Below are 22,866 nucleotides of genomic sequence, written 5' to 3'. Positions count from 1 at the left end.
CCCGACCACCAAGCCGAAGACCCCGAACCCGAGCGCCACTGCCTCCGGATCGCTGCCGAAGACTCCGACATCGAAGTCGACAGCAACACCATCAATCACTCCATTGGAAATCATCCGCATTTCATCCAAGTCACCGTCCATTCCGAATTCCCCACCAGACCAACTGCTGGATACGCACTCTACCGCATCCGTTGGGATCCTCGACCCATCTAAATTCATAGATCTCTCGCACCCTGTAGACGCCCACGCGCTCACCAGAGAACCCTCGACCCCGAGAGTCCTCCCGACCAGACCGCGGTCTCGCAGTCGCAGACGCACCAGATCCCGCAGTCGCCGGCACACCAGGTCGCGCAGTCGCCGTCACACCAGGTCTCGCAGCCGCCGCCGCACCAGGTCCCGCAGTCGCCGCCGCACCAGGTCCCGCAGCCGCCGTCGCTCCCGCAGCCACCGCAGGGGGAGACACTACTACTACTCTCCATCGAGATCCAGGTCTCCATCCCCACGGAACCGAAGACGGCACCGACGATCACCATCCTACGATCGACATTACCACAGCTACCAAGAGTCTCCTCGCGACCGAGATCGCTCACACAGACTCCATTCCGCATCGGTCGAACCGCTTCACCATGACGACCTTACGAATCTCGGCGCCGAACCGAAACTCCCGCCGCCACTCGAGTCCTTACACACGGCTCCCAAGACAACGCCCCAGCCCGACCTGCACCAGGGAACCGACGACGGATCCGAGGAGGAACTCTCCGACTCCGACCACTCTTCGGGTTCGGACCTACAATCCCCAGAATCCGACATAGCCAAGCCAGCAGACCTATCGCCGTCCGAGGGCCCGAAATCCTACCTCGACCTCGTGGCAAACATGGCAAGTTCGCTGAACCTGAAGCTCAATACGGACGCCCCCAGAGTCTCGGACGTCGTATTCGATCTGGTGCATGCGGATCTTCCATCCAGCTCATCTCTTCCCATGCTCCCCGTCCTCCTAGAAACACTCAGAGAAGCATGGGACAAACCGGCATCAGTACCGCCGACATCCAAGAAGGTCGAAGCCCTCTACAAGATACATGCACCTGAATCCAAGTTCCTATTCACTCACCCGGCTCCGAACTCGATCATCGTGCATTCGTCTTCGAAATCGAAGCAGACTAGGCACCCGGTACCACCAGAACGAGAGGGCAAGAAACTCGACACGATCGGGAGAAAGATCTACGCCCTCACTACAGCCACAACCAAAATCCTCAACTACATGGCATGCTTTTCCGCATACACCCACAACCTGACCACTTCCCTCGGCGCACTGGTACCATCCCTACCCGAGGCGTCCCAGAAGTCAGCCGCCACTACCCTGCAAGAGATCGCCAGAGTGAGCAAACAGCAAATCAACACTGCACGGCACGCTGCACAGTGTTCTTCCAAAACCTTGGCCTCAGCCATAGCACTCCGTAGACACGCGTGGCTCAGATCCTCCTCCCTCCAACCAGACATCAAATACAAGGTGGAAGACCTGCCCTTTGATGGCCTCGGCCTGTTCAGCTCATCTACAGATGACATCCTCACGTCAGTAGACGATGGCAGGAAGAGGGCGAAACGTCTGGGAGTTTCCCAACCTCTGACACAATCCAACCGACAAAGGAACTGGAGGTCCAGCCAATACAAAGGGGCCAGATCCCCACGACAACAGGATTCATGGAAGCGCAAACCACCACAGTCCAAGCCTTCCTTTCAGCACAGACGCCAAACAACCAAGAAACCTCCAACCACATCCAAACCATCTCTCTGACCTCCCTGCCCCGAGCCGTCCAGTCCCCCTTCATCAGCCAAACCCATCAACACGACTACAACCGTTCTACACTGCCTGGAGGACCATAACATCAGACGCCTGGGTCCTCACCATCATTCAAAGAGGCTACCTGATAGAGTTTACATCCACTCCAAGGCACCACCGATTCCTCACCACACCCCCGTCCGCACCCCTGCAGACAGAAATTGCGTCTCTGCTGGACAAGGGCGCGATAGAACCAGTCCCACCCCAATACCATCGCACCGGCTTCTACTCCCGGTACTTCCTGGTACCAAAAAGGGACGGAGGACTCCGACCCATCCTCGACCTCCGCAAACTCAACCTACACATAATCTACAAGAAATTCCGTATGGTCACGCTTCAGGCAATCCTTCCGCTCATCCCAGAACGAGCATGGATGGCGTCCATAGACCTCCAGGATGCCTACTTCCACATAACAATCAATCATCATCACAGAAGATTCCTAAGGTTCGCCGTAGGGAGGCAGCACTTCCAGTTCTGCTCCCTCCCCTTCGGCCTCTCCACAGCACCAAGGGTCTTCACCAAGTGCATGGCAGTAGTAGCAGCCACATTACGCCAGCAACAGATATCAATCTTCCCGTACATAGACGACTGGCTGATCGTCGCCCATTCCAGGGAGCAACTACAACTGGACGTCTCGACCACCCTCTCCACCCTGGCCACCCTAGGCCTCCGAGTCAACCTCTCAAAATCCAAACTAATCCCTACCCAGAGGATTCAGTTCATAGGGGCGGACATCTCCACGCTCTCGCAAACGGCTTCCCTACCTCAGGACAGAGCACTCGCCATACTGTCAATGGCCAACACTATCATCGCCCAGCGCTCCCAAACAGCGCTCACCTTCCAAAGAATGCTAGGCCTCATGGCAGCAACCACAGCAGTTCTGCGGTTTGCGAAGCTGCACATGCGCCCCCTTCAAATGTGGTTCGTAAGGACTTTTCGCCCCCACACACAACATCAATCCACACTACTCACCCTCCCACCGCACATTGTGCCATCCCTCAAATGGTGGACCAAGCAACATCACCTCTTCAAGGGCATGCCATTCAAACAGACACCGCCCTCGGTGATCGTAACCACAGATGCATCCAAGTGGGGATGGGGAGCCCACTTAGAGGACCTCACGGTGCAGGGCCAATGGACAGACTACGAACGCTCTCTCCACATAAATTGCCTGGAGCTCATCGCAGTGCACAAGGCCCTGCGGTCTTTCCTCCCGTCGCTAAAGAACCAGCACGTCCAGGTCACCTCCGACAACATCGCCACAGTCTTTTACATCAACAGGCAGGGCGGCACCGCCTCCGTCAGACTCTGCAGGAGAGCCCTCGCACTGTGGCATTGGAGCATAAGCCAGGGCATCTTCCTCACGGCCGTGCACCTACCAGGGACCGACAACACCCAGGCAGACGCCCTGAGTCGCCACTCGACCAACAACCACGAGTGGTCCATCAACAGTCGATACATCCGACAGATCTTCAACGTCTTCGGACAACCGAAGATAGATGTATTTGCTTCACCATCAAATGCCCAATGCACCCGCTTCTACATGAGAGGTCCCCCATCCCACCTCTCCAGGGGGGATGCCTTCCTACAAACTTGGAACGGAACACTGCACTACCTCTTTCCCCCCATCCCACTTATCACCAGAGTTCTACAGAAGATTCAGGTAGACCACACAAACTGCATCCTCATAACTCCATGGTGGCCGCGCCAACCCTGGTTTACGACCGTGCTGCTCCTGTCCAACAATACCTTCGTCCAGCTCCCTCAAACACGGGATCTCCTCTCCCAACAGGACGGCAGGGTCCTTCACCACAACCCGGCGTCACTCAAGCTAACAGCCTGGAGAATCAATTTCTAGATTTCCCCCCAGAGGTCCGTCACGTCCTAGTGAATTCCAGAAAACCATCTACTAGGAAATCCTATCTACTTAAGTGGAAACGCTTCTCACACTATGCCTCACAACACAACTTCGACCCCAACTATGCCACCATACCTCAGGTACTAACTTACACCTTAACGCTCTCTAGAGCGGGTCTGTCGTATTCCTCCCTGAAGGTACATCTGGCAGCCATCTCTGCTTTCCACCCCCGCATCGATGGCACAACGGTTTTTTCTCACCATGCGACTAGAGCCTTCCTCAAGGGCATCATTCGCCTTCACCCACCAATCAAACAAGTTCTACCCACCTGGAGCCTATCTCTAGTCCTGAGCCAACTCATGAAACCGCCCTTCGAACCCATGGCTTCCATTCCACTGCACCTGCTGTCATGGAAGACGGCATTACTTACGGCCCTCACCACAGGTAAGAGGGCCAGTGACATCTGCGCATTCAGAGCAGACCCACCGTATACGACATTTCATAACAGTACGGTGGTCCTCCGACCTGACCCGACCTTTCTTCCCAAGGTCGTCTCTCCCTTCCATCTGGGAAGACAGTCCATTATACCAGCCTTCTTCCAGCACCCCGCGGACGCGGGACAAAGGGCACTCCACAACTTGGATGCACGGAGAGCCCTAGCCTTCTACATAGATAGAACCCGCCAAATCCGTAAAGACCCCAGACTCTTTATCACTTACGCTACCCATAATCAGGGCAGCAGAATATCTACCCAGAGACTCTCCAAATGGATTGTTGCTGCCATCGAACTCTGCTACCAGCTGGCAAAACAACCAATCCCTCAACATATACGAGCCCACTCAACCAGAGCCGTGGCCACCTCGTCCGCCTTCATGAAAGGCATACCTATAGAGGACATCTGCGCCGCAGCCGTCTGGTCCTCTACATCTACCTTCGCCTCGCACTACGCCCTCGACGTTCGTGCCCGGCGAGACGCCTCCTTCGGACAAGCGGTGCTACGATCGATCTTCGACTAACCACCGTGAGTAACACTATCATTATGTTACACTCTAATCCTACATTTTCTTACAGATCCAGCACCCACCTCCGAAGAAATGGCTCGCTAATCACCCATATGTGTGAATGCACAGAGACCACGAAGAAGATGGACAGGTTTCTTACCTGTAACTGGTGATCTTCGAGTGGTCATCTGTGCAATCACACAGACCCACCCAGCCTTCCCCGCTGCTGGAAGTTAGTTAGCACAGTTATTTCCACCTACCCGGCGGCGGGAAGAAACTGAGTGGCTAAGCACCTCCCCCTTCTCCAGGCATGCGCAGTAGCTGACTCCTCCCAGGACAAGCGGGAGGCGCGCCAGATCTACGATCAAGATTGCTTTGAACTCTCCGAGGTCGGGGCCAATCCTGCGGATTACCCATATGTGTGATTGCACAGATGACCACTCGAAGATCACCAGTTACAGGTAAGAAACCTGTCCTTATTCCAGGAAATCTCCAGGTGCCTCCTGGAGGTTGTCAACCCCAGCTATTAACTGCTCCAGGTATTTCTCAACCTAGAGCTGGCAACCCTAGTTATCAACATTTTTAGATAAAAGCTTGTATATTCTCTGCACTCTTGTGTCCCTAAACAATGAAGTTAGGTTTATCATGGGCGGCATCAAGGGCTGTCGAGGTTGTGTTGTCCCACAAGCACAAATGTCTTGTAACAGTTTTCTTGGCCTCTAGATGGAATGTTAGCGTAGCAAGGAATCTATTTTCTTTACCGGCATCAACATCTATCCCTCCCTGTACCAGAGCCCCAGGTGGATAAAATGCCTCATCTGTTTCCTTAATTTTGTCTTCCAAATACTTTGCTGAACAAATTAAAAGGCTTGTTTAAAACATTTCTGTGCCACCTTTCAGCCCAAACAGGACCCCCGTGTCTTGCACTGGTTCTTAAACTTCTTGTGCATGGGAGTTCCATAAATATAGAGGATTTCTGTTGAACATTTCTGATATGTTATTCTCACTGTTTGAATTGGTGGACCATTGGAACAATTTTGCTTTTTGGGGGGGGGGGGAATAGCAAAGATTTACAGACTCGTCCTATGCAGAGTTACTCCCCCCTAATCCCATTGATTTCAACAGGTTTAGACTGGATTAGCTTTGCATAGGATTGTGTACTGCAATCCGAGCTCTCTGCTCACGACCTGCATTTGATCCCTGCAGAAGTTGGGTTCAGGTAGCCAGCTCCAGGTTGACTCAGCCTTCCATCCTTCCGAGGTCGGTAAAATGAGTACCCAGCTTTCTGGGGGGAAAGTGTAGATGACTGGGGAAGGCAATGGCAAACCACCCCATAAAAAGTCTGCCATGAAAACGTCATGATGCAACATCACCCCAGAGTCGGAAACAGCTGGTGCTTGCACAGGGAGAAATACAAAGAAAGCACCTTTAAGAGCAATGAGTGCTAACGGTTTAAGCATCTTTACTATAATATAATGGGTTCGATGCAAGAAGGAGACGCGGTTGCAGTGATCATAGCTCTCTTTATTAGTTACAGCGTGGTAACGGCTGAACTGGAAGACTGCTCAACTGGGCCAATGGGACCAACTATATACAGTTAAAGGTTCCCGCTCTAGGATGCCATTGGATCATTTAAACCAGCAGGGGGCCTGTGATTGGAACAGGGCAGCAGGGATTTGGATCCTACTGCCCATTGTTCTTAAGTCCCCAAGTTGAGTCCTAAAGGCTCCAGTGAGCCCGGCAGGGACACGGATAATAGCATCATTAGTCCACATACACATCTTTACCTTTATTGAAAAGTAGGGGGACTGGGAGAAAAAAGTCTATTGCCTTTTGCCCCTCCCATTCTTTCATTCTTTTGCATTTAAATTAAACCATTCCTCAAAGGAGTACAGGCTGGTGTGCCTGGATGGGATTATCCCATTCCCCCCCATCTCCTTACAGCCTTCCCAGAGAGTTTAGACCAGGGATGTCAAACATGCATTTTGGGGGCTGAATCAGGCCCTCAGAAGGTTCTTATCAGGCCCCTGAGCAACTGGCTGTCATCTGCTTCCTTCTCCCTCTCTCTTGCTTCCTTTTGCATCACAGCTTGCTCTGCCAGGCTCTCTCAATTGCATAGCAGAGCTATTGAGCCAAGCCTCTCTCCCTTCTATTGGCTGAGGCTCCTCCCCCCTCTAGTCTCCTGGGGAAGGAAGGAAAGAGCCAGAGCTTCCTTTGCCCAGTTCCCTGGTTCCCATGGGAGAAATACAAAGATAGCACCTTTAAGAGCAATGAGTGCTAACGGTTTAAGCATGTTTTACGGTTTTTAAAAAATATATTTGTGTTTGTGTTATTTTAAAAATGTATATCTCTGCTACCTAATTTTAAATAGGTACACGCATGGCCTGGCCTAACATGGCTCGGCCCAACAAGGCCTCATTTATGTCAGATCCAGCCCTCATAACAAATGAGTTTGACACCGCTGGTTTAGACTGAAAGATACAGACTAGTAGTCCGAGGTCATCCAGTGAGCATTATAGCTCACGCAGGGATTCTTGATGGAGACAGGGGCGATGCAACAGTGCTAGGCTGTAGGCTTCCGATGCTGCCTGCTCCCTAGGGGTTGTGCACATTTGCGCCTAACTGCCATATGTCTTGCATGTTCCCATGAAACAAGCAGTGCGCAGGATTAGCAAAGAGCAGAGAAGAGGGAGGTGGCGCACCGCTTGCCAGGCAGCTGTTTCCACAAGAGAAGGCTTGCTCTTAAGTTTCATCAGCTGCTTTTTTTTTTTCTTCATGATGCTTGTGTTTACCTTTGGGTAAGTGCCCCTAAGAGGCTGGAAGTCTGTGGTGGGCCATTGAGGAAGGAAATATCGAATTCCTGAGAGCTGGTTTGGTGTGTTACCTGCTTGTCCACCAGAAAGAGTTTCTGTATCGATATCCAGTTTGCAGACCATTTCTTTTCCTCCGTAGACCAGGGCTTTTTTTTGTAGCAGGAACTCCTTTGCATATTAGGCCACATCCCTCTTATGTAGCCAATCCTCCAAGAGCTTTCAGGGCTCTTCTTACAGGGCCTACTGTAAACTCTTGGAGGACTGGCTACAAAGGAGTTCCTGTTACAAAAGAAAGCCCTGCCATAGACAATATGTTTGCTTATATGCAGGGCTTTTTTTTCTGGGGGAACACAGCGGAATAGAGTTCGGGAACCTCTTCATGGAAACGAAATTCTCAAAAAAAAAAAAAGTTTAAAAGTTCCTGAGGGGCACCCATGTTAAATGGTTTTCCAGACATTCTACCAAAGAGTGAAAGCTGAGGAAATGGTCATCATGCCTAAAATGAATAACCATTTTGCTTGGGTCAGTGCATAGGTTCCTTTTCCCTTATACCAATCCTGGTACATAATATGTGAAAGCAGTGGTTTGGAATTTCTCCCCTTAGCCACAACTGTCTAGTTCAGGGATGGCCAAACTTGCTTAATGTAAGAGCCATATAGAGTAAACATCAGGTGTTTGAGACATGAATGTCAAATGATGGAAGGCAGGCAGGCAAATAGATGGGAGGGAAGGAGAGGTGGAAAGAAAGCAACTTTTACTTTAAATGCATTCTCTGAGTCGCTGGCTGGCTTGGTTTGGAGAAGTTATTTAAAGACAGAAATGCCTTCTCCAAGCTGGCTGACAGGGGTCTTTGAAAGCCGCATAATATGTGTGAAAGAGCCACATGTGGCTCCCAAGCCGCAGTTTGGCCACTCCTGGTCTATTTCTACAGTGTTTCCTGGTATTATTTATACTCTTACGAAGCAGGATCTAATGCCAAGTGTTTTGGGACAGACAAGACCACCGCAATGTATCACATCAGATCAGTCATCGAGTTCCCCCTTTTAGTAATGAATGGAAAGGAAGAACAATTCCAGACTGTTTCTAGCCTTTTCAGTTGGCTTTGTTGGTGTCCTGAACGCTATAACTTCATCTTTGTCTGGGAGTTTTAATATAGCTTTGCTGCAGCTGTCCCAGTCAGTTTGCTTAAGTAGCACAGGTTTTAAAGAAATGTCTGAGCAGTTTCATTCTTGGGTTAAGTAACAGTATTAAAAATTTACAGCATAGTTGGAACCCTTCCAGTTTCTTCAATCAGTATATGCCATTTTATTACTCTAATTAATCGTTTCAATTTGATATACAAAGTGCATTACAATCCTTACCTCAATTATCCTCACAACCACCGTATAAAAGAGGTTGTTAACTTAGGGGGAGAAATCTGAATTGTTTTACAGAGAACATTTGAACCATATACCTCTCCTCTCTCTTTAACCTAGTTTCTCCCTCCCTTTTTTTAGTGGCTGTTGAAATTCTGCCAAACACTTATTTCTAAGTGCTAAACTGATTTGGTGTTTAGTTCTTTTCATTTTGAGAAATAGTCAAAAGGCCGAATCTTTCCAGGCTATCAGTTTGCTATTATCATATAGGAGAGGAGTAACCACTAATTACGTTTATTGCAATCAGCAAACCTAATTAGTGTTAGCTGCAGTTGGTTGCTGCTTGTTTGTTTAAGAGCAAAGCTGCCAAAGAAATTCCAAAGAGCAAAGCTGAATTTGCTGGCTTGCTTAGCAAGTTCAGTGTTAAGCCACATTATTTATGCTTGTTAATTTATTATTATGATAATGCTTTCTCATAGTACTCAGAGCACTGTACATACTTCATCTACATGTGTAATCCTTTTCATAATGCTGCTGGGTGAACCGGTCTTGGGACAGAGAAATGTTTCCATAAGGGCACCCAGGGAGCCCTTGGATGAGGTGACATTTGAACCAAGGACTTCCTGACTTGTTCCCTTAACTGTTGCATTCAAGTAATCATGCCTGCAAGTAGCCGCCCTGAGCCACTCGTGGGAAGGGCGGGATATAAATCCCGGAATAAATAAATAAAACAGCAAGCCTGCATTCAGATCAAAATAGGAAACAGTAGTCAAAGATACAAAGCATTTTCTTTTGGGGGTTTATCTTTGCATCAGTGTTGATCCTCTAGATGTGGAGCAGCTGTAAAGTATCACTGCAATGTATCATATCAGATCATTCATCGATTTCCACTCGTGGGAAGGGCGGGATATAAATCCCGGAATAAATAAATAAATAAATAAATAAAACAGCAAGCCTGCATTCAGATCAAAATAGGAAACAGTAGTCAAAGATACAAAGCATTTTCTTTTTTGGGTTTATCTTTGCTTCAGTGTTGATCCTCTAGATGTGGAGCAGCTGTAAAGTATCACCGCAATGTATCACATCAGATCATTCATCGATTTCCTGTAAACTCATACACAGGGCTTTTTTTGGTAGCAGGAACTCCTTTGCATACTGGGCTACACACCCCTGATGTAGCCAATCCTCCTGGAGCTTACAGTAGGCCCTGCAATAAGCTCCTAGAGGATTGGCTACATCAGGGGTGTGTGGCTCAATATGCAAAGGAGTTCCTGCTACAAAAAGAGCGCTGCTCGTACATACACTGAGCTGGATCCTGCAGTTTATTCTATCAATTAAAAAGGGAGGAGGGGCCCTTTAGGGGAAGTTTTTTGCTGGGCATTATGGAACCTGTATGGAGAGCTGCCACATGAGGGGAAACTACACTGAAGAGGGGAATCAGGCAAGATCGGGTGGAAATTCTGGTAGGATCCAACCCATTATTTCCTAATAGACTTTCCTTGAACCCTGCCAGGAAAGTGGGTTATGCAACAAACTGAAACATCCCTCATGTTAAAATGTTTTTCCTGATGTTCAAACCAAATCTAATTTTCTGAAATTTAAACTCACTGAACTGTATCCTACCATGGTGCACACCAAAGTTTAGAGCCTAATTCTTTTCCTTTAAAAAGAATAACGATGGCACGTATCCAGCCATGCAGGCTGTCTGAGAGAACAGCATTTCCATTTCGGGAAAGTGGGACTTTGATTCCACCAATTTCTCCCTCCTGTTTTACCCCATAGTCAGCAGCGGGGCATGGGATGAGGTGAAAACAGGAAAGCCCTGCAAGTGGTTGGATTCATGGAATTAATTGGCACTTATAGAAGAAGAGCTGCTTAATTTGGAGGGAGGTTTATCTGCTTATTTGTGTTACTTATAATTCTTATTTTGACTCAAGGCCGTTTACACAGTGTAAATTAGGGCATTCAATAGAATAAGACATCTGATAAACAAAGTAATAGGACTAGGATTATAGAAATTTGAAACAAAGCAAGCAGGTGACCCGCAAGGACCTGTGAAGGGATTTCATTTTCTTCTCCTGCACTATTGTTAGATTCCTTACCCTGAAAGCTCTGACAACCTTTTTCCTTGTCCTGCTTCCTTCTCTCCTTCCCACTCACCAGCCAGTGTATCTTTATCTGCTCCCCGTCTTCAGCTTTTCTTCCTTCCTTCCCCCCGGCAGCCTCTACCTAGGAAAAATATGGGCCAGTTGGGCAGTGCCTGGACTATCCAGGTCAGAGCCATATGTACATCAGCCATGCCAAAAATCCATATACTACGTCTCTTTTCTCTTTGCCTTCATTGAACAGAAAAATCACTTATTAGTAGTAGGATTAGTATTTAGAAAATGAAGGCTTCAGACTTTATTGAGCATAGTGTCAGAATACTGGGTAGTAACTTTAAACATTATTAAAGGGCTGCAGCATCTCCCACCTCCTTAATGTGGTTCTCATTGAACAGACATGAATCTGCCTTATGCTGAATCAGACCATTGACCATCAAGGTCAGTGCTGTCTACTCAGATCAGCAGCAGCTCTCCAGGGCCTCAGACAGAGGTCTTTCACATCACTCACTGCCTGGTCCTTTTTACTGGCAATGCCAGGGATTGAACCTGCAACCTTTCTGCATGCTAATCAAATGCTCTACCGCTGAGCCATGGCCCCTCCACTTTGCACATGAAGACCTCAGGCATTTCTCTGTCTGCTTCTAAATAAAAGTCAAGGTACATGTTATGACTCTCCTGATAGGATGCAGACTCTCCTTACACAGAACTCCAAGCAGGCATCGCTAGAATGCCTCTTGCAAATGAGTAAACTGTATCGTCATCCCTCTCAGCTGAGCAGGTTATTGTTAGAAGGAAGGATGTACTGGCAGAGATGTGAAGACCTGTGTGGGGGAAACACTCTAATTTTTCCAGGACTCCCCCCACCCCAAATTTTCTGGTGGAAAAATTGGAAATTTGGGGACGTAATGTGTGTGTGAATGGGGGGGGGGGACATTCCTGTGAAATGTTTTCTGGTTTGGAATGAGTGAAATTTTTTTACAGAAAGCATAATGTGAGAACTTAATTCCAGAATGGATACACCAGGGGTGTAAAACATGTGGCCCAGGGGCCAAATCAGGTGAGGGTGGTGTGGCTTCCCTTCCCAGGAACTCAGGAAGGGAAAAGGCTAGGCCAGCCCTTTCATCCACTTTGGTAGGGATGCCAGACTCGAGGCAGGACCTGAGGATCCCCTGGAATTACAGCTCATGTCCAGACTATAGAGATTAGTTCCCCTGGCTGGATAAAATGGATGCTGTGGAAGGTGGACTCTGTGGCTTTGTACCCCACTGAGGTCCATGTCCTCCCCAGGCTCCACCCTCAAATCTCCAGGAGTTTTCCAACCTGGATCTGGCAACCTTGCTCCCCCCGCATCCCTCACCAATGGTCAGGGGGGACCTGGCAACCCCACTGGCACTCCAGGAGCAACATTGGGGAGGGGGGCATTTTTTTTGCCGCAGTGGGAAGGGGAGCAAGAAAATCTTGTTCTTCTGATGAAAATCCAGGGCTTTTTTTGTAGCAGGAACTACTTTGCATATTAGGCCACACACCCCTGATTTATCCAATCGTCTAAGAGCTTGCAGGTCTCTTATTACAAGGCCTGCTGTAAGCTCGTGGAGGATTGGCTACAACAGGGGTGTGTGGCCTAATATGTAAAGGAGTTCCTGCTACAAAAAAACACCCTGTGGAAATCCCTTTGATCGGTGGACATTATTGCTGCATCAAACTCATGATTCCCATCCAAACCATACTTATATGCTGTTTTTTTAAGACCGTGTAGTTCAGGACTTGCTGCGTGTGGGCAATCATCTGCGGCTTCTGCAGCAGGGCTCCCTGCAGACAGCGATGACATGGCCGCCTCACTGGTTTTCAGCAGAGAATGGAGATTATAGAAATCCAAAGGAAACAGAGCTCAAGAAGTGCCTTTCAAATGCAGCATACTTCTGTGACAGGTGTAGAAATAAAGGATAAGACTGGATTTCAGTGTAATATAGTTTTTAAACAAGGGGTATGTCAAAACCAGTTCTTTTGAAAATTATGCTTTTAACGCTTCTCTGGGAGCTTCAGCGTTCCATGGTTAAGAAATTGCTCCACATGAAACAACCTGGACAACTTTGATTTCTCTTCAGTTGCCTGGTTTTGGGGGGGGGGGGTTGTTTTTGCTTTTGGCGATGAGTTCTGCCTCACAGATAGGGCCATTTTCAAAGTGAACATCACAATCAATGACAATTCAGATCAGCACTGGACTAGAACAAACCTGTTACTGTCGTCCCACGTAAATGAGGGTATATGTCTACCGAATCTCCGCTGCAAACTAAAAATCCTTGAAGTGATCTGAGGATTTCAAAGTTTGTTGATTTCATCAGAGGGGTGCTGATATTGAAAGGAAGCATTGTAACTGCTTCATAGGTTGAACAGGCTCTTGGATTTTTCAGTTGCCGCGAGCTCTTTGTATGATTTGTTTACTTTCTTATGGTCTGACTTTCTCACTGAGTCTCAGCGGAGCATGAAATGTTTTAAAGAATGCAATAAGAAAAAAATATAAAGTTGTAGGTTTACATCAGTTTTTAAAATATCGAGCAAAAGTAAAGCTAAAGCCTGCTGTGCTACTTTTTCATGACTGCAGACTGATTGTGTTGGAAGGGCTGGTGGCTTAGGGTGTTCTGGAGGACTGTGCAGTTTTATTTTAACCCTCAGTTGCTCCAGAAAGAAATTAATGCCAAAAATTAAGAGCCAGTTTGGTATAGTGGCTAAGAGCAGTGGGTTCTAATCTGGAGAACCAGGTTTAATCCCCCCACTCCTCCACATGCAGCTGCTGGTGTGACCTTAGGTCAGCCACAAGTTCTCTGAGAGCTGATCGCTCAAGAGCAGTTCTTTCAGAGCTCCCTCAGCCCCACCTACCTGACAGGGTGCCTGTTGCGGGGGGAGGAAGGGGAGGAAATTGTAAGCTGCTCTGTAACTCCGAGTGAAGGATCAGGTATACGTAAATCCAATCTCCTCTTCCTCCTCCTATCAATAGGCAGTTGCAGTGTTTGGAAGTAGGTATAGAGATAAGGGAGGATCTACATAGTGAGAACTTCAGCTTCTTGCTTGCATCACAGGAACAATGGCAAGCTGACCCCAAATAAACCCAAAACAGAGTCATGGGCCCAGAAGGAACTGGCAAGCCATCTACCCCAACTCCTGGGGCCTAAGTCAGGATGCCCAATGCATCCATAGATATCAAGCCCCATGCCAGGGACCCATCCTAAATCTTGTGAGTACCCTCATGCCTGTTTTAACAAGTAACAACAAATGCAAAATTCATGTAATTTCATTGAGGACCATTCTCTTTTTTTAGTGCTTTGCCAGTTTACACCAATAATTCTTGGGTCATGGGATGTTGCAAGGTACAAGGCACGCAAGCTGATATTTAGAATGGAATAATCTACCTGGTAGTTTGCCAGCAGTACAGAATTTTGTGGATGCAGCAATTGCACTGCTGGCTGCGATTATCACACTAATTGGCACCTCTCAGAGCTGAGTTCCCACGTTGCTGGAAAGGTAACTCCTTTGGTTAGAGCGTCTCTCCCTTTGCTACAGTGTTTGACTCTGGGCTTTTAAGATGCTGTGTCATTATATGGATATTCTTACAGTTTGGACATTAGTCACATAGCAGTACAGCACTTCACCTCTGCGTCCTGCTGAACTCTTGCTGTATGCCCATACTCTGCAGCGTTCAACATAGCTAGGGAATGGGGGAGCCAGTAGTTAAAGAGCTGAGGTCTGGAGAGATCTCTGCCTTTCACCTTTTCAACCAGGTGTCCTGGTTGCCAGCCTCCACGTGGCACTTGGAGATCTCCCAGAATTACAACTGATTGCCAGGGTACAGATATCAATTCCCCTCCAGAAAACAGCAGCTTTGGAGGGTGGACTCTAAGGCATTATAACCTGTTAAGGGTCCTCTTCCCCCTCCCCAGGCTCCACCCCCAAAATCTCCAGGAATTTCCCAACCCTGAGTAGGCAGCCCTGTGCCACAGTAGATAGTTGCTTGAAGAGTTCAGGGGGAAGGTGAGGATGGGGCGATCTTCTCCACTCCCTGTTGCTCTTAAGAACATAAGAGAAGCCATGTTGGATGAGGCCAATGGCCCATCCAGTCCAACACTCTGTGTCACACAGTGGCCAAAAAACCAGGTGCCATCAGGAGGTCCACCAGTGGGGCCAGGACACTAGAAGCCCTCCCACTGTTGCTCCCCCAAGCACCAAGAATACAGAGCATCACTGCCCCAGACAGAGAGTTCTATCAATATGCTGTGGCTAACAGCCACTGATGGACTTCTGCTCCATATGTTTATCCAGTCCCCTCTAAAAGCTGTCTATGCTTCAAGAGAGGATTCATTTTCACTACAACTCACCGTGCTGATGTGTGAATGTGTACAGGAAGGGAGGTAAAGGTACATAACAAAAGGCCTGACTCTTCTGTTAATGCTAAAAGCACATTTGTGATGGAAGCACGGAAGGGAGCAGACTCTGGCATTGGGGTTACAGTGTTATTTTGTAGCAAAGTGGTTAATATATTAATTTATTTTGCATCTCTGACTGCTCCTGTCTCCTAAGTATTTTTCTGCGCCGGGTAGTTGTTTGTTTGGTCACCACGATAATGGTGTTAAGGGTGACACCTAGTGGAAAAGTCCAGTCGACTGTTCACTCCACTTGCCAACGGAGGCAGAGTTCGTTTTCAGGATGGAAATTTTGTTTGAAACTCCCTCGGAACGTCTGTCAGGCATGCAAGAATGTGTTCTAGAGTATTTTATTGACTTAATTTTTATCATTGTATCAATAGACAGAAGACCCAACTATGGAACGGCCTTACACATTTAAAGACTTCCTTCTCAGGCCAAGAAGGTGAGTCTGTCTGTCTTTCCATTCATCCATCCAGGAGTCATTTCGTAGAAAAAGATGCCGGAGCCATTAGTACAACTTATTTACATAACTCATTTGCATATGGTGTACTAAATTAGCTCAGCATCTCATCTACCTTAAAATGCTTCTTGAATTATAATTGTCATCATAAAACCTTACTCCCATCGCACTTTTTAAATTACCTTTTCCTCTGTGGCCACAGTGGCATGATGAAGATTCCCTTCTGTCTGCTTTATATGTTTTGGTTATTTCCCCATTTCTTTGTTGGGGGGAAATATTAGAAAGTTTGTCAAATCTTAAGAGTTCAGCAAAATTTTTATGGGGGTTTGAACAATGGAGCCCAGAAGCAAGTGTGGGGGAGGTGTAAGAAAGAGCACAATAACATTTAGAGGTTCCAGAGCTCCGCTCCCATGAGCTCCTGCCCAAAATGAGGCCTCCATCCATCCATCCATCCATCCATCCATCCATCCATCCATCCATCCATCCATCCTAATTTCTAAGCAACTGCTTTTCTAGCACTCAAAACTATTATGTAGCTCCTATGTTCTTGTTTTCTTCCTGATAGCCACAAATCTCGGGTAAAGGGTTTTTTGAGGCTGAAGATGGCCTACATGCCAAAGAATGGTGGCCAAGACGAGGACAATGACCAGAGGGAGGACTCTGAGGTAAGTCGTTTTTAATCTGAGGTGTTTCCTATTTTCTTGATTACGCCTTATCTGTGCAGCGAGATTCGAGTCCAGGAACACCTTTGAGACCAACATGATTTTTTGAGATATAAGCTTCCAGAGGTGCTCCTGGTCTCGAATCTTCTGCAGACCAATATGGCTACCCTCTGAAACTTCCTTACTTTGAAGTAATGGTGATAGGCATGCTAGCAATGTAGCAACTTGATAGCTCATATTGCTTGGAAACAAAAGTGAGCTGACATCAGGGTCCAGGTGAACACACATGAAGCTGCCATATAGTGAATGAGATCATTGGCCTGGAAGAGTCAGCATTGTCTGCTTCGACTGGCAGTAGCTCTCCTGAGTCTCAAGCAGAGGGTCTTCTATAACACCCACTTCCTGGTCCTTTTAACGGAAATGTCAGGGATTGAACCTGGGACCTTCTGCACGCAATGTTCCCTCTTAGCCGAGTTAGCGTAATCTAGTTCACAGATTTTTAGCCTCCAGCTCACACGTTTTTGTCTTAGCTCAGGAAGGATGACCGCAGAGCACACTAATTTATGCAGAAACTCACAACTTTAATGCCAGTAGCTCACAAAGTAGAATTTTTGCTCACAAGACTGTGGAGCTTAGCGGGAGCATTGCCAAGGAGATGTTCTACCATTGGGCCATAGTCCTACTGTTTACCTATCTTAAAGGAAACATAACATTTCTTCCAACCTTAATAGCACGTAGCTGGGGAAAACAAACAACAAAGAACCATTGCTAGAAAGAGATTTCTGGAGTAAATGGACTGGTCCATCAAGGCAACCCTCTTGTTTCTTAGGATGGGTTAGCATGCAAGCAACAGATTTGTCATTTATATGAATACATTGAACTGCCTTATTCTGAATCAAACCCTAGTTCCACCACAATCAGTACTGTCTAATCAGAGTGGCAGCAGCTTTCCAAGGTCTCAGGCTGAGGTCTTTCACATCACCTCCTACTTCATCCAAGGAGATGCCAGGGATTGACCCTGGGATCTTCTGCATGCCGAGCAGATGCTCTACCACTGAACCACCATTCCCACAGGATGGTAGTGACCTAAGTTTCCTCAAATCCAAATTCAGAAGGCAAGAGTGCTCGTGTTGCTCAGAAAGTTGTCAATCCTGATAAAGCAGGCTGGATACCAATGAGACATTATCTCTGATTGGCCAAGTTCAACTTTGGTCACAGAAAAAGATGAATCAGTAGAATAGTTGGCCAAGAAAGAAGGGAGAGGCTGTCTCTCACCTGTCTGCCTTCAACAGGGCCAAATCTAGGAGGGGGCAATTGCCCCAGGTGCCACCAGAGGGGGAGTGCCAAATTGGGTATGGAGTCCATTCTATTCTATGGGTCCATAAGATAAAATGGGCCCATAAGGGGGCGTTGTTTTTTAATTTTGCACACACACCCCCCTCAGAAAACATATAGATCTGGTCCTGGCCCCCAAGAACATGGTGTGTAGAATTTCCCTGTGGCTAGATTCCTCACAGAGATGTTAAACCAGAGAGTTTTTATAATATTTATTTTTGATTTGTTTGTTGATTGTTTCTGTACATTTATATCCCGCTCCTCCCAAAAACAGCTCAAAGCAGCTTCCAACAATTTTAAGATCAACAATAAATACACTAAAACCATACATATCGTTTAAAATCAAACTATAAACAGGCATCATATTCAGCAAACTACAGTCAATAATAATACCCACAGCTTCTTAATAATAGAAAAGTTCCTTCCATTACTATTTTATCACCTACATAACTTTTCTTGCTCCGCTGTCAGGTCAAACAGTTATGCCAGCAAATTTGTTTGCATGCAGGCTAAATGCTATTAATGAATGAGCAATACCCGTACTATGTCTTAGCACCTGAGTGCCAAAAATCATCATCTGGGTCCAGTGGATGCAGCCATTCAGAAGATCATTTTTACACAATTGTCAGTTTTGCCAAGCTGACAATTTGTACACTGCACAAACAAATTTTACCTGTGCCAGCGATTTGAAGGGACATGGGGCTAAGACCCTGGAGAGCTGCTGCCAGTCAGAGTAGACAATACTGGCCATCATAGTTCCTGGGTTTGACTTAACAAAAGGCAGCTTCATGCATTCGTGGCATTCAGAGCATTGACTCTGCAGCAAAACTTTAATCCAACCACTTCATCATACTTCTGGATTGTGGTTGACCACGCAGCTGACTTCCTGTAACTTCACTGTGGGCACGGTGAGCTGTAGGGTGACCGCTTTCTCCTCAATTTATCGCATGTTGCAAGTCAAACAAACCCACACCATAATGCATTTAAAAGTGCTGTGTGAATCTGCCCCAAGAACTGGAGCGTGCTTCTTTTGGAAACAATATCTTGCTATCCTATGACGAGTGAATCAGCCATGAGCTATTTCAGTCTTTATTCTTTGGGATGACAGTTAGAATGAAGCTTTGTTTTCGAACTAATTGAATAAATATCAGTTCTGGAATATGAAGCAAACACAGAATTCCTTCCTAGGCTGCCATGCCAAAGTTTCAGAACAGAACTACTCTGTTGAGGTGTAGGTATAGAGAGCTTGTTAATGATGCGAGTGAAAAATAGCCCTGGAGCAAGCCCAGTTGGGTGGTCCCATGCGGCTCTACAGGCCAGTTCTTCGCATCTACTCTGCCCACTGGGGCCACCAATGGCCAAGAGCTCTCCCATTGTGTTCTCGCCCTAACTGGCTGCAGTATAGGAAGAGGCAGAAAGCTGACATTAATTGTCATTGTTGATGACCTGGAGACCAAGCCCTATGAGGAAAGGCTGAAGGACTTGGGAATGTTCAGTCTGGAGAAGAGGAGGTTGAGGGGGGGTGGGGCATGATTGATCTCCTGAAGTGTTTGAAGGGCTGTCACTTAGAGGAGGGCAGGGAGCTGTTCCTATTGGCAGCAGAGGACAGGACTCATAATAATGGGTTTAAATTAAGGGTGAGAAGGAATCGACTGAATATTAGGAAGAATCTTTTTTGCAGTAAGAGTTGTTCAACAGTGAAATCAGCTATCAAGGGAGGTGATGAGCTCCCCCTCACTGGCAGTCTTTAAGCAGCAGCTGGACGAACACTTGTCAGGGATGCTCTTGGCTGATCCTGCATTGAGCAAGGGGGTTGGACTAGATTGCCTTTATGGCCCCTTCCAATTCTGTGATTCTATGGGGATTCTGAGCCAAGGGCCCCCTGTGGCATGGGCAGGATTGCTGGGGCTTGGTTTTGCTTTTTCTGGCCGCTGGTGTCCTTTTGGGGGCAGTGGCCCCCTGGGAAATTACCTTCTCAGTTAAAAGGGTTGGTCCACCCCTGGTTAACAATGCTACATATTAGAACTGAGCTTTAAGAAGACAGTGGAATAAATTACTTCTTTCTACAAGATTTTTATCCCACACTTCCCCAAGGAACTCAGGGAGTTCCCTGCCTCCATTTTGTCTCACATCAACCCTCTAACATAGGTTAGGAACAAGAGAGTGAATGGTCCAAAGTCTTTTTTGAGCTTTTTAAATCATATTTTTCTTAGCATATTATATATACTGGGTCAAGACATCCGTCTTGTATATACATTGGTCTATCAAGATCAATGTTGTCTACTCTGAAAATGCAGTGGCTTTCCAGGAACTGTAAACCAGGGCTTTTTTTTTGTAGCAGGAACTCCTTTGCATATTAGGCCACACACCAATCCTCCAGGAGCTTACAGGGCTCTTAGTACAGGACCTACTGGAAACTCCAGGAGGACTGGCTACACCAGGGATATGTGGCCTAATATGCCAAATGAGTTCCTGCTAAAAAAAAAAAAAGCCCTGCTGTGAACTATAGTGGAAGTCTTTCCTATCTCCTACTACTTGAGCCTTCTGACTGGACCTGCTGTGGATTGAACCCAGGATGTTCTACATGCAAAGCATATGCTCAACTACTGAGCAAATGGCCCAAACGTGTTATGAGCTTGTCAGTATACCCGTCCATTCCAGCCCTAAACTCTTTTGTGTACTAGGAGAACAGCTCGCTGCAAATAAATAAATGTATGATAATGTTAGCAGCTACCACTTTGTTAAGTGCAATTTCATCATTGGAAAGCACCTATGTTTCCGTTCCATGATGGACCTGCAGATACTTAGAATTAACCTTACACTTTCTTTTTTTCACCCTCCCCCCTTTGAAGCATGGCTGGGAGGTGGTGGACTCCAATGATTCTGCCTCTCAGCGCCAGGAAGAGTTACCACCCCCTCCCTTACCTCCTGGATGGGAAGAAAAAGTGGATAATCTTGGACGTACCTACTATGTCAACCATAACAACAGGACAACACAGTGGCACCGGCCAAGTTTAATGTAAGTATCCTTCTTCACGCTACCTATAATTATAAGCCACAAGGCAGGGTGATGGAGAAAAAACTAAGCAAATTCCGAGAAAATTTGTCTATCAATAGTTATTACTTGTGGTCGTATCTTTCCTTAGGAATCGTGCTGATTTTACTTCTCTAAGCAGTGTCTCTGTCCTGTCCCATGCCTTATGATCATTTGCTGTTCATCCACCCATGTTTGGGATTTTTCGATCAGAGCTCCAACATGGCATGCCTGTAGTAGTCAGGAGGGCACCATCATTACTGTGTTGTAGGGGACGGTGGGAAATATAAAGCCATTTTATCTCACAGTGTTTCAGCTGATTTTATGGGCTCTTTAATTGAAGATGTATGCTTGTACTTCTGTAGCCAGTCCACTGTGGGAAATACCTTTACAGATGTTATGGATAATTGATGATCCCTGATCCAAGAGATGTCCAGCTGTCCTCAACCAGAGCCAGGCTCTGGATCTCACCTGGTGGAATTCTCTGCCCCACAGCATTTGTGTCCTGGGGGACTTAATACAGTTCTGCAAGACAGAGATGTCCTACCAGGCTTACGATTGAGGACAGCAATGGTTTTCCACTTTACTTGGCCCATGATCGACGTCAGGGCTTTTTATGTAGCAGGAACTTCTTTGCATATTAGGCCACATACCCCTGATGTAGCCAATCATCCTGGAGCTTACACTAGGCCCTGTACTAAGAGCCCTGTAAGCTCTTGGAGGATTGGCTACATCAGGGGTGTGTGGCCTAATATGCAAAGGAGTTCCCACTACAAAAAAAAAACCCTGATCGACATGCACCCTTATGGTGGAAGAGAGATTTATACTGTATGCCATCGCTGAGTATATTGTATTTTAATGGTTTTATTCTGTAAATTGATTAATGTAATGGATGCTTAATTAATTTATTGTATGTTTTAATTATGATGTACACTGCCCTGAGCCCTTTGGAGGACAGTTTATGAATTGAATTAACAACAACAGTGTAGCAACTAGATTTGTTAGAGACCAACAAGATTTGTAGAGACCAACAAGTTAAATAGCTGAGCAAAATTAGTGACTGGTCTGTGGATTTTTAGATTTAAATTTTGGTGGAAAGTGGTGTCAAGTCAACTTGCGGTCAACTTCTGGTGATCCTGTAGGGTTTTCGAGGCAAGAGACATTCAGGAATGGTTTGCCATTGCCTGCCTCTGTGTATCAGCCTTGGACTTCCTTGGTGGTCTCCCATCCAAGTACTAACCAGGACCATCACTGCTAGGCTTCTGAGATTGGACAACATGGGTCCAGACTAGGCCATGTAGGTCAGGGCCCAGAGATCCCTTGGTGGTGGAAAGTACCATCAAGTCCCAGTTGACTTACGGAGGCCCTGTAGGGTTTTCAAGGCACAAGACAATCAGAGATGTTTTGCTGTTGCCTGCCTTTGCCTGCCCGGTCCTGAGCTTTGAAATAAACTCTGTTTATGAATGTTCCTCTAAGAGCTGTAGACTCCCTTGGTGGTCTCTCTTCTAAGTATGAACCAGGGCTGACCTTGCTTAGCTTCTGAGATCTGACACGATCGGGCTGGCTGACTCATCTAGGTCAGGGATAGATTTAAATTTTATGTCATTAAATCTCACTCTTTGAAGCCCCTTTGAACCTGCTGCTTTATTTTTTTTGTAATTCCTACATAAAAGGCCTGCCTAATGAGGAGCCACTCATTGCCTATGATGAAGCAGGTTCTAGTCCATGTAAAGGTTATGCTGGAACTTTAAAAATTGTATTTTAATGTGTGTGTGTGCACACGTGCACGCATGTGTGCACCTGGAAGTCATGGCAACCTCTGGTGACTGATCCCTACCAGGGCCTGGAGGATATTCAGAGAGGCCGCTGAATAAAGCCTGCCCCTGCCCTCTTGACTGCTGGTATTCCAAGGACTTGCCAGAGTCAGCCATGCTTAACTTCCAAGAGCTGATGAGATCAGGCTTGCCTGGGCTATCCAGGTCAGGGCA

At 46.9% G+C, this 22,866-nt stretch overlaps 1 protein-coding gene across 9 annotated transcripts in view; it reads left to right on the top strand.

The window, feature by feature from the left end:
• Positions 1-22,866, top strand: part of NEDD4L (NEDD4 like E3 ubiquitin protein ligase) — a 415,196-nt gene that overhangs the window by 302,359 nt on the left and 89,971 nt on the right. For all 9 annotated transcript variants that reach the window (XM_060236126.1, XM_060236125.1, XM_060236124.1 and 6 more), the window contains 3 exons: positions 15,768-15,829; positions 16,413-16,512; positions 20,697-20,863. In XM_060236126.1, the coding sequence (XP_060092109.1) occupies positions 15,768-15,829; positions 16,413-16,512; positions 20,697-20,863 (329 nt within the window). The remainder of the gene's footprint in view (positions 1-15,767; positions 15,830-16,412; positions 16,513-20,696; positions 20,864-22,866) is intronic.

The sequence above is a fragment of the Heteronotia binoei genome, chromosome 4 (assembly GCF_032191835.1).
Source record: "Heteronotia binoei isolate CCM8104 ecotype False Entrance Well chromosome 4, APGP_CSIRO_Hbin_v1, whole genome shotgun sequence".
Lineage (NCBI taxonomy): Eukaryota > Metazoa > Chordata > Lepidosauria > Squamata > Gekkonidae > Heteronotia > Heteronotia binoei.
This window is presented reverse-complemented; position numbering and strand designations above follow the sequence as displayed.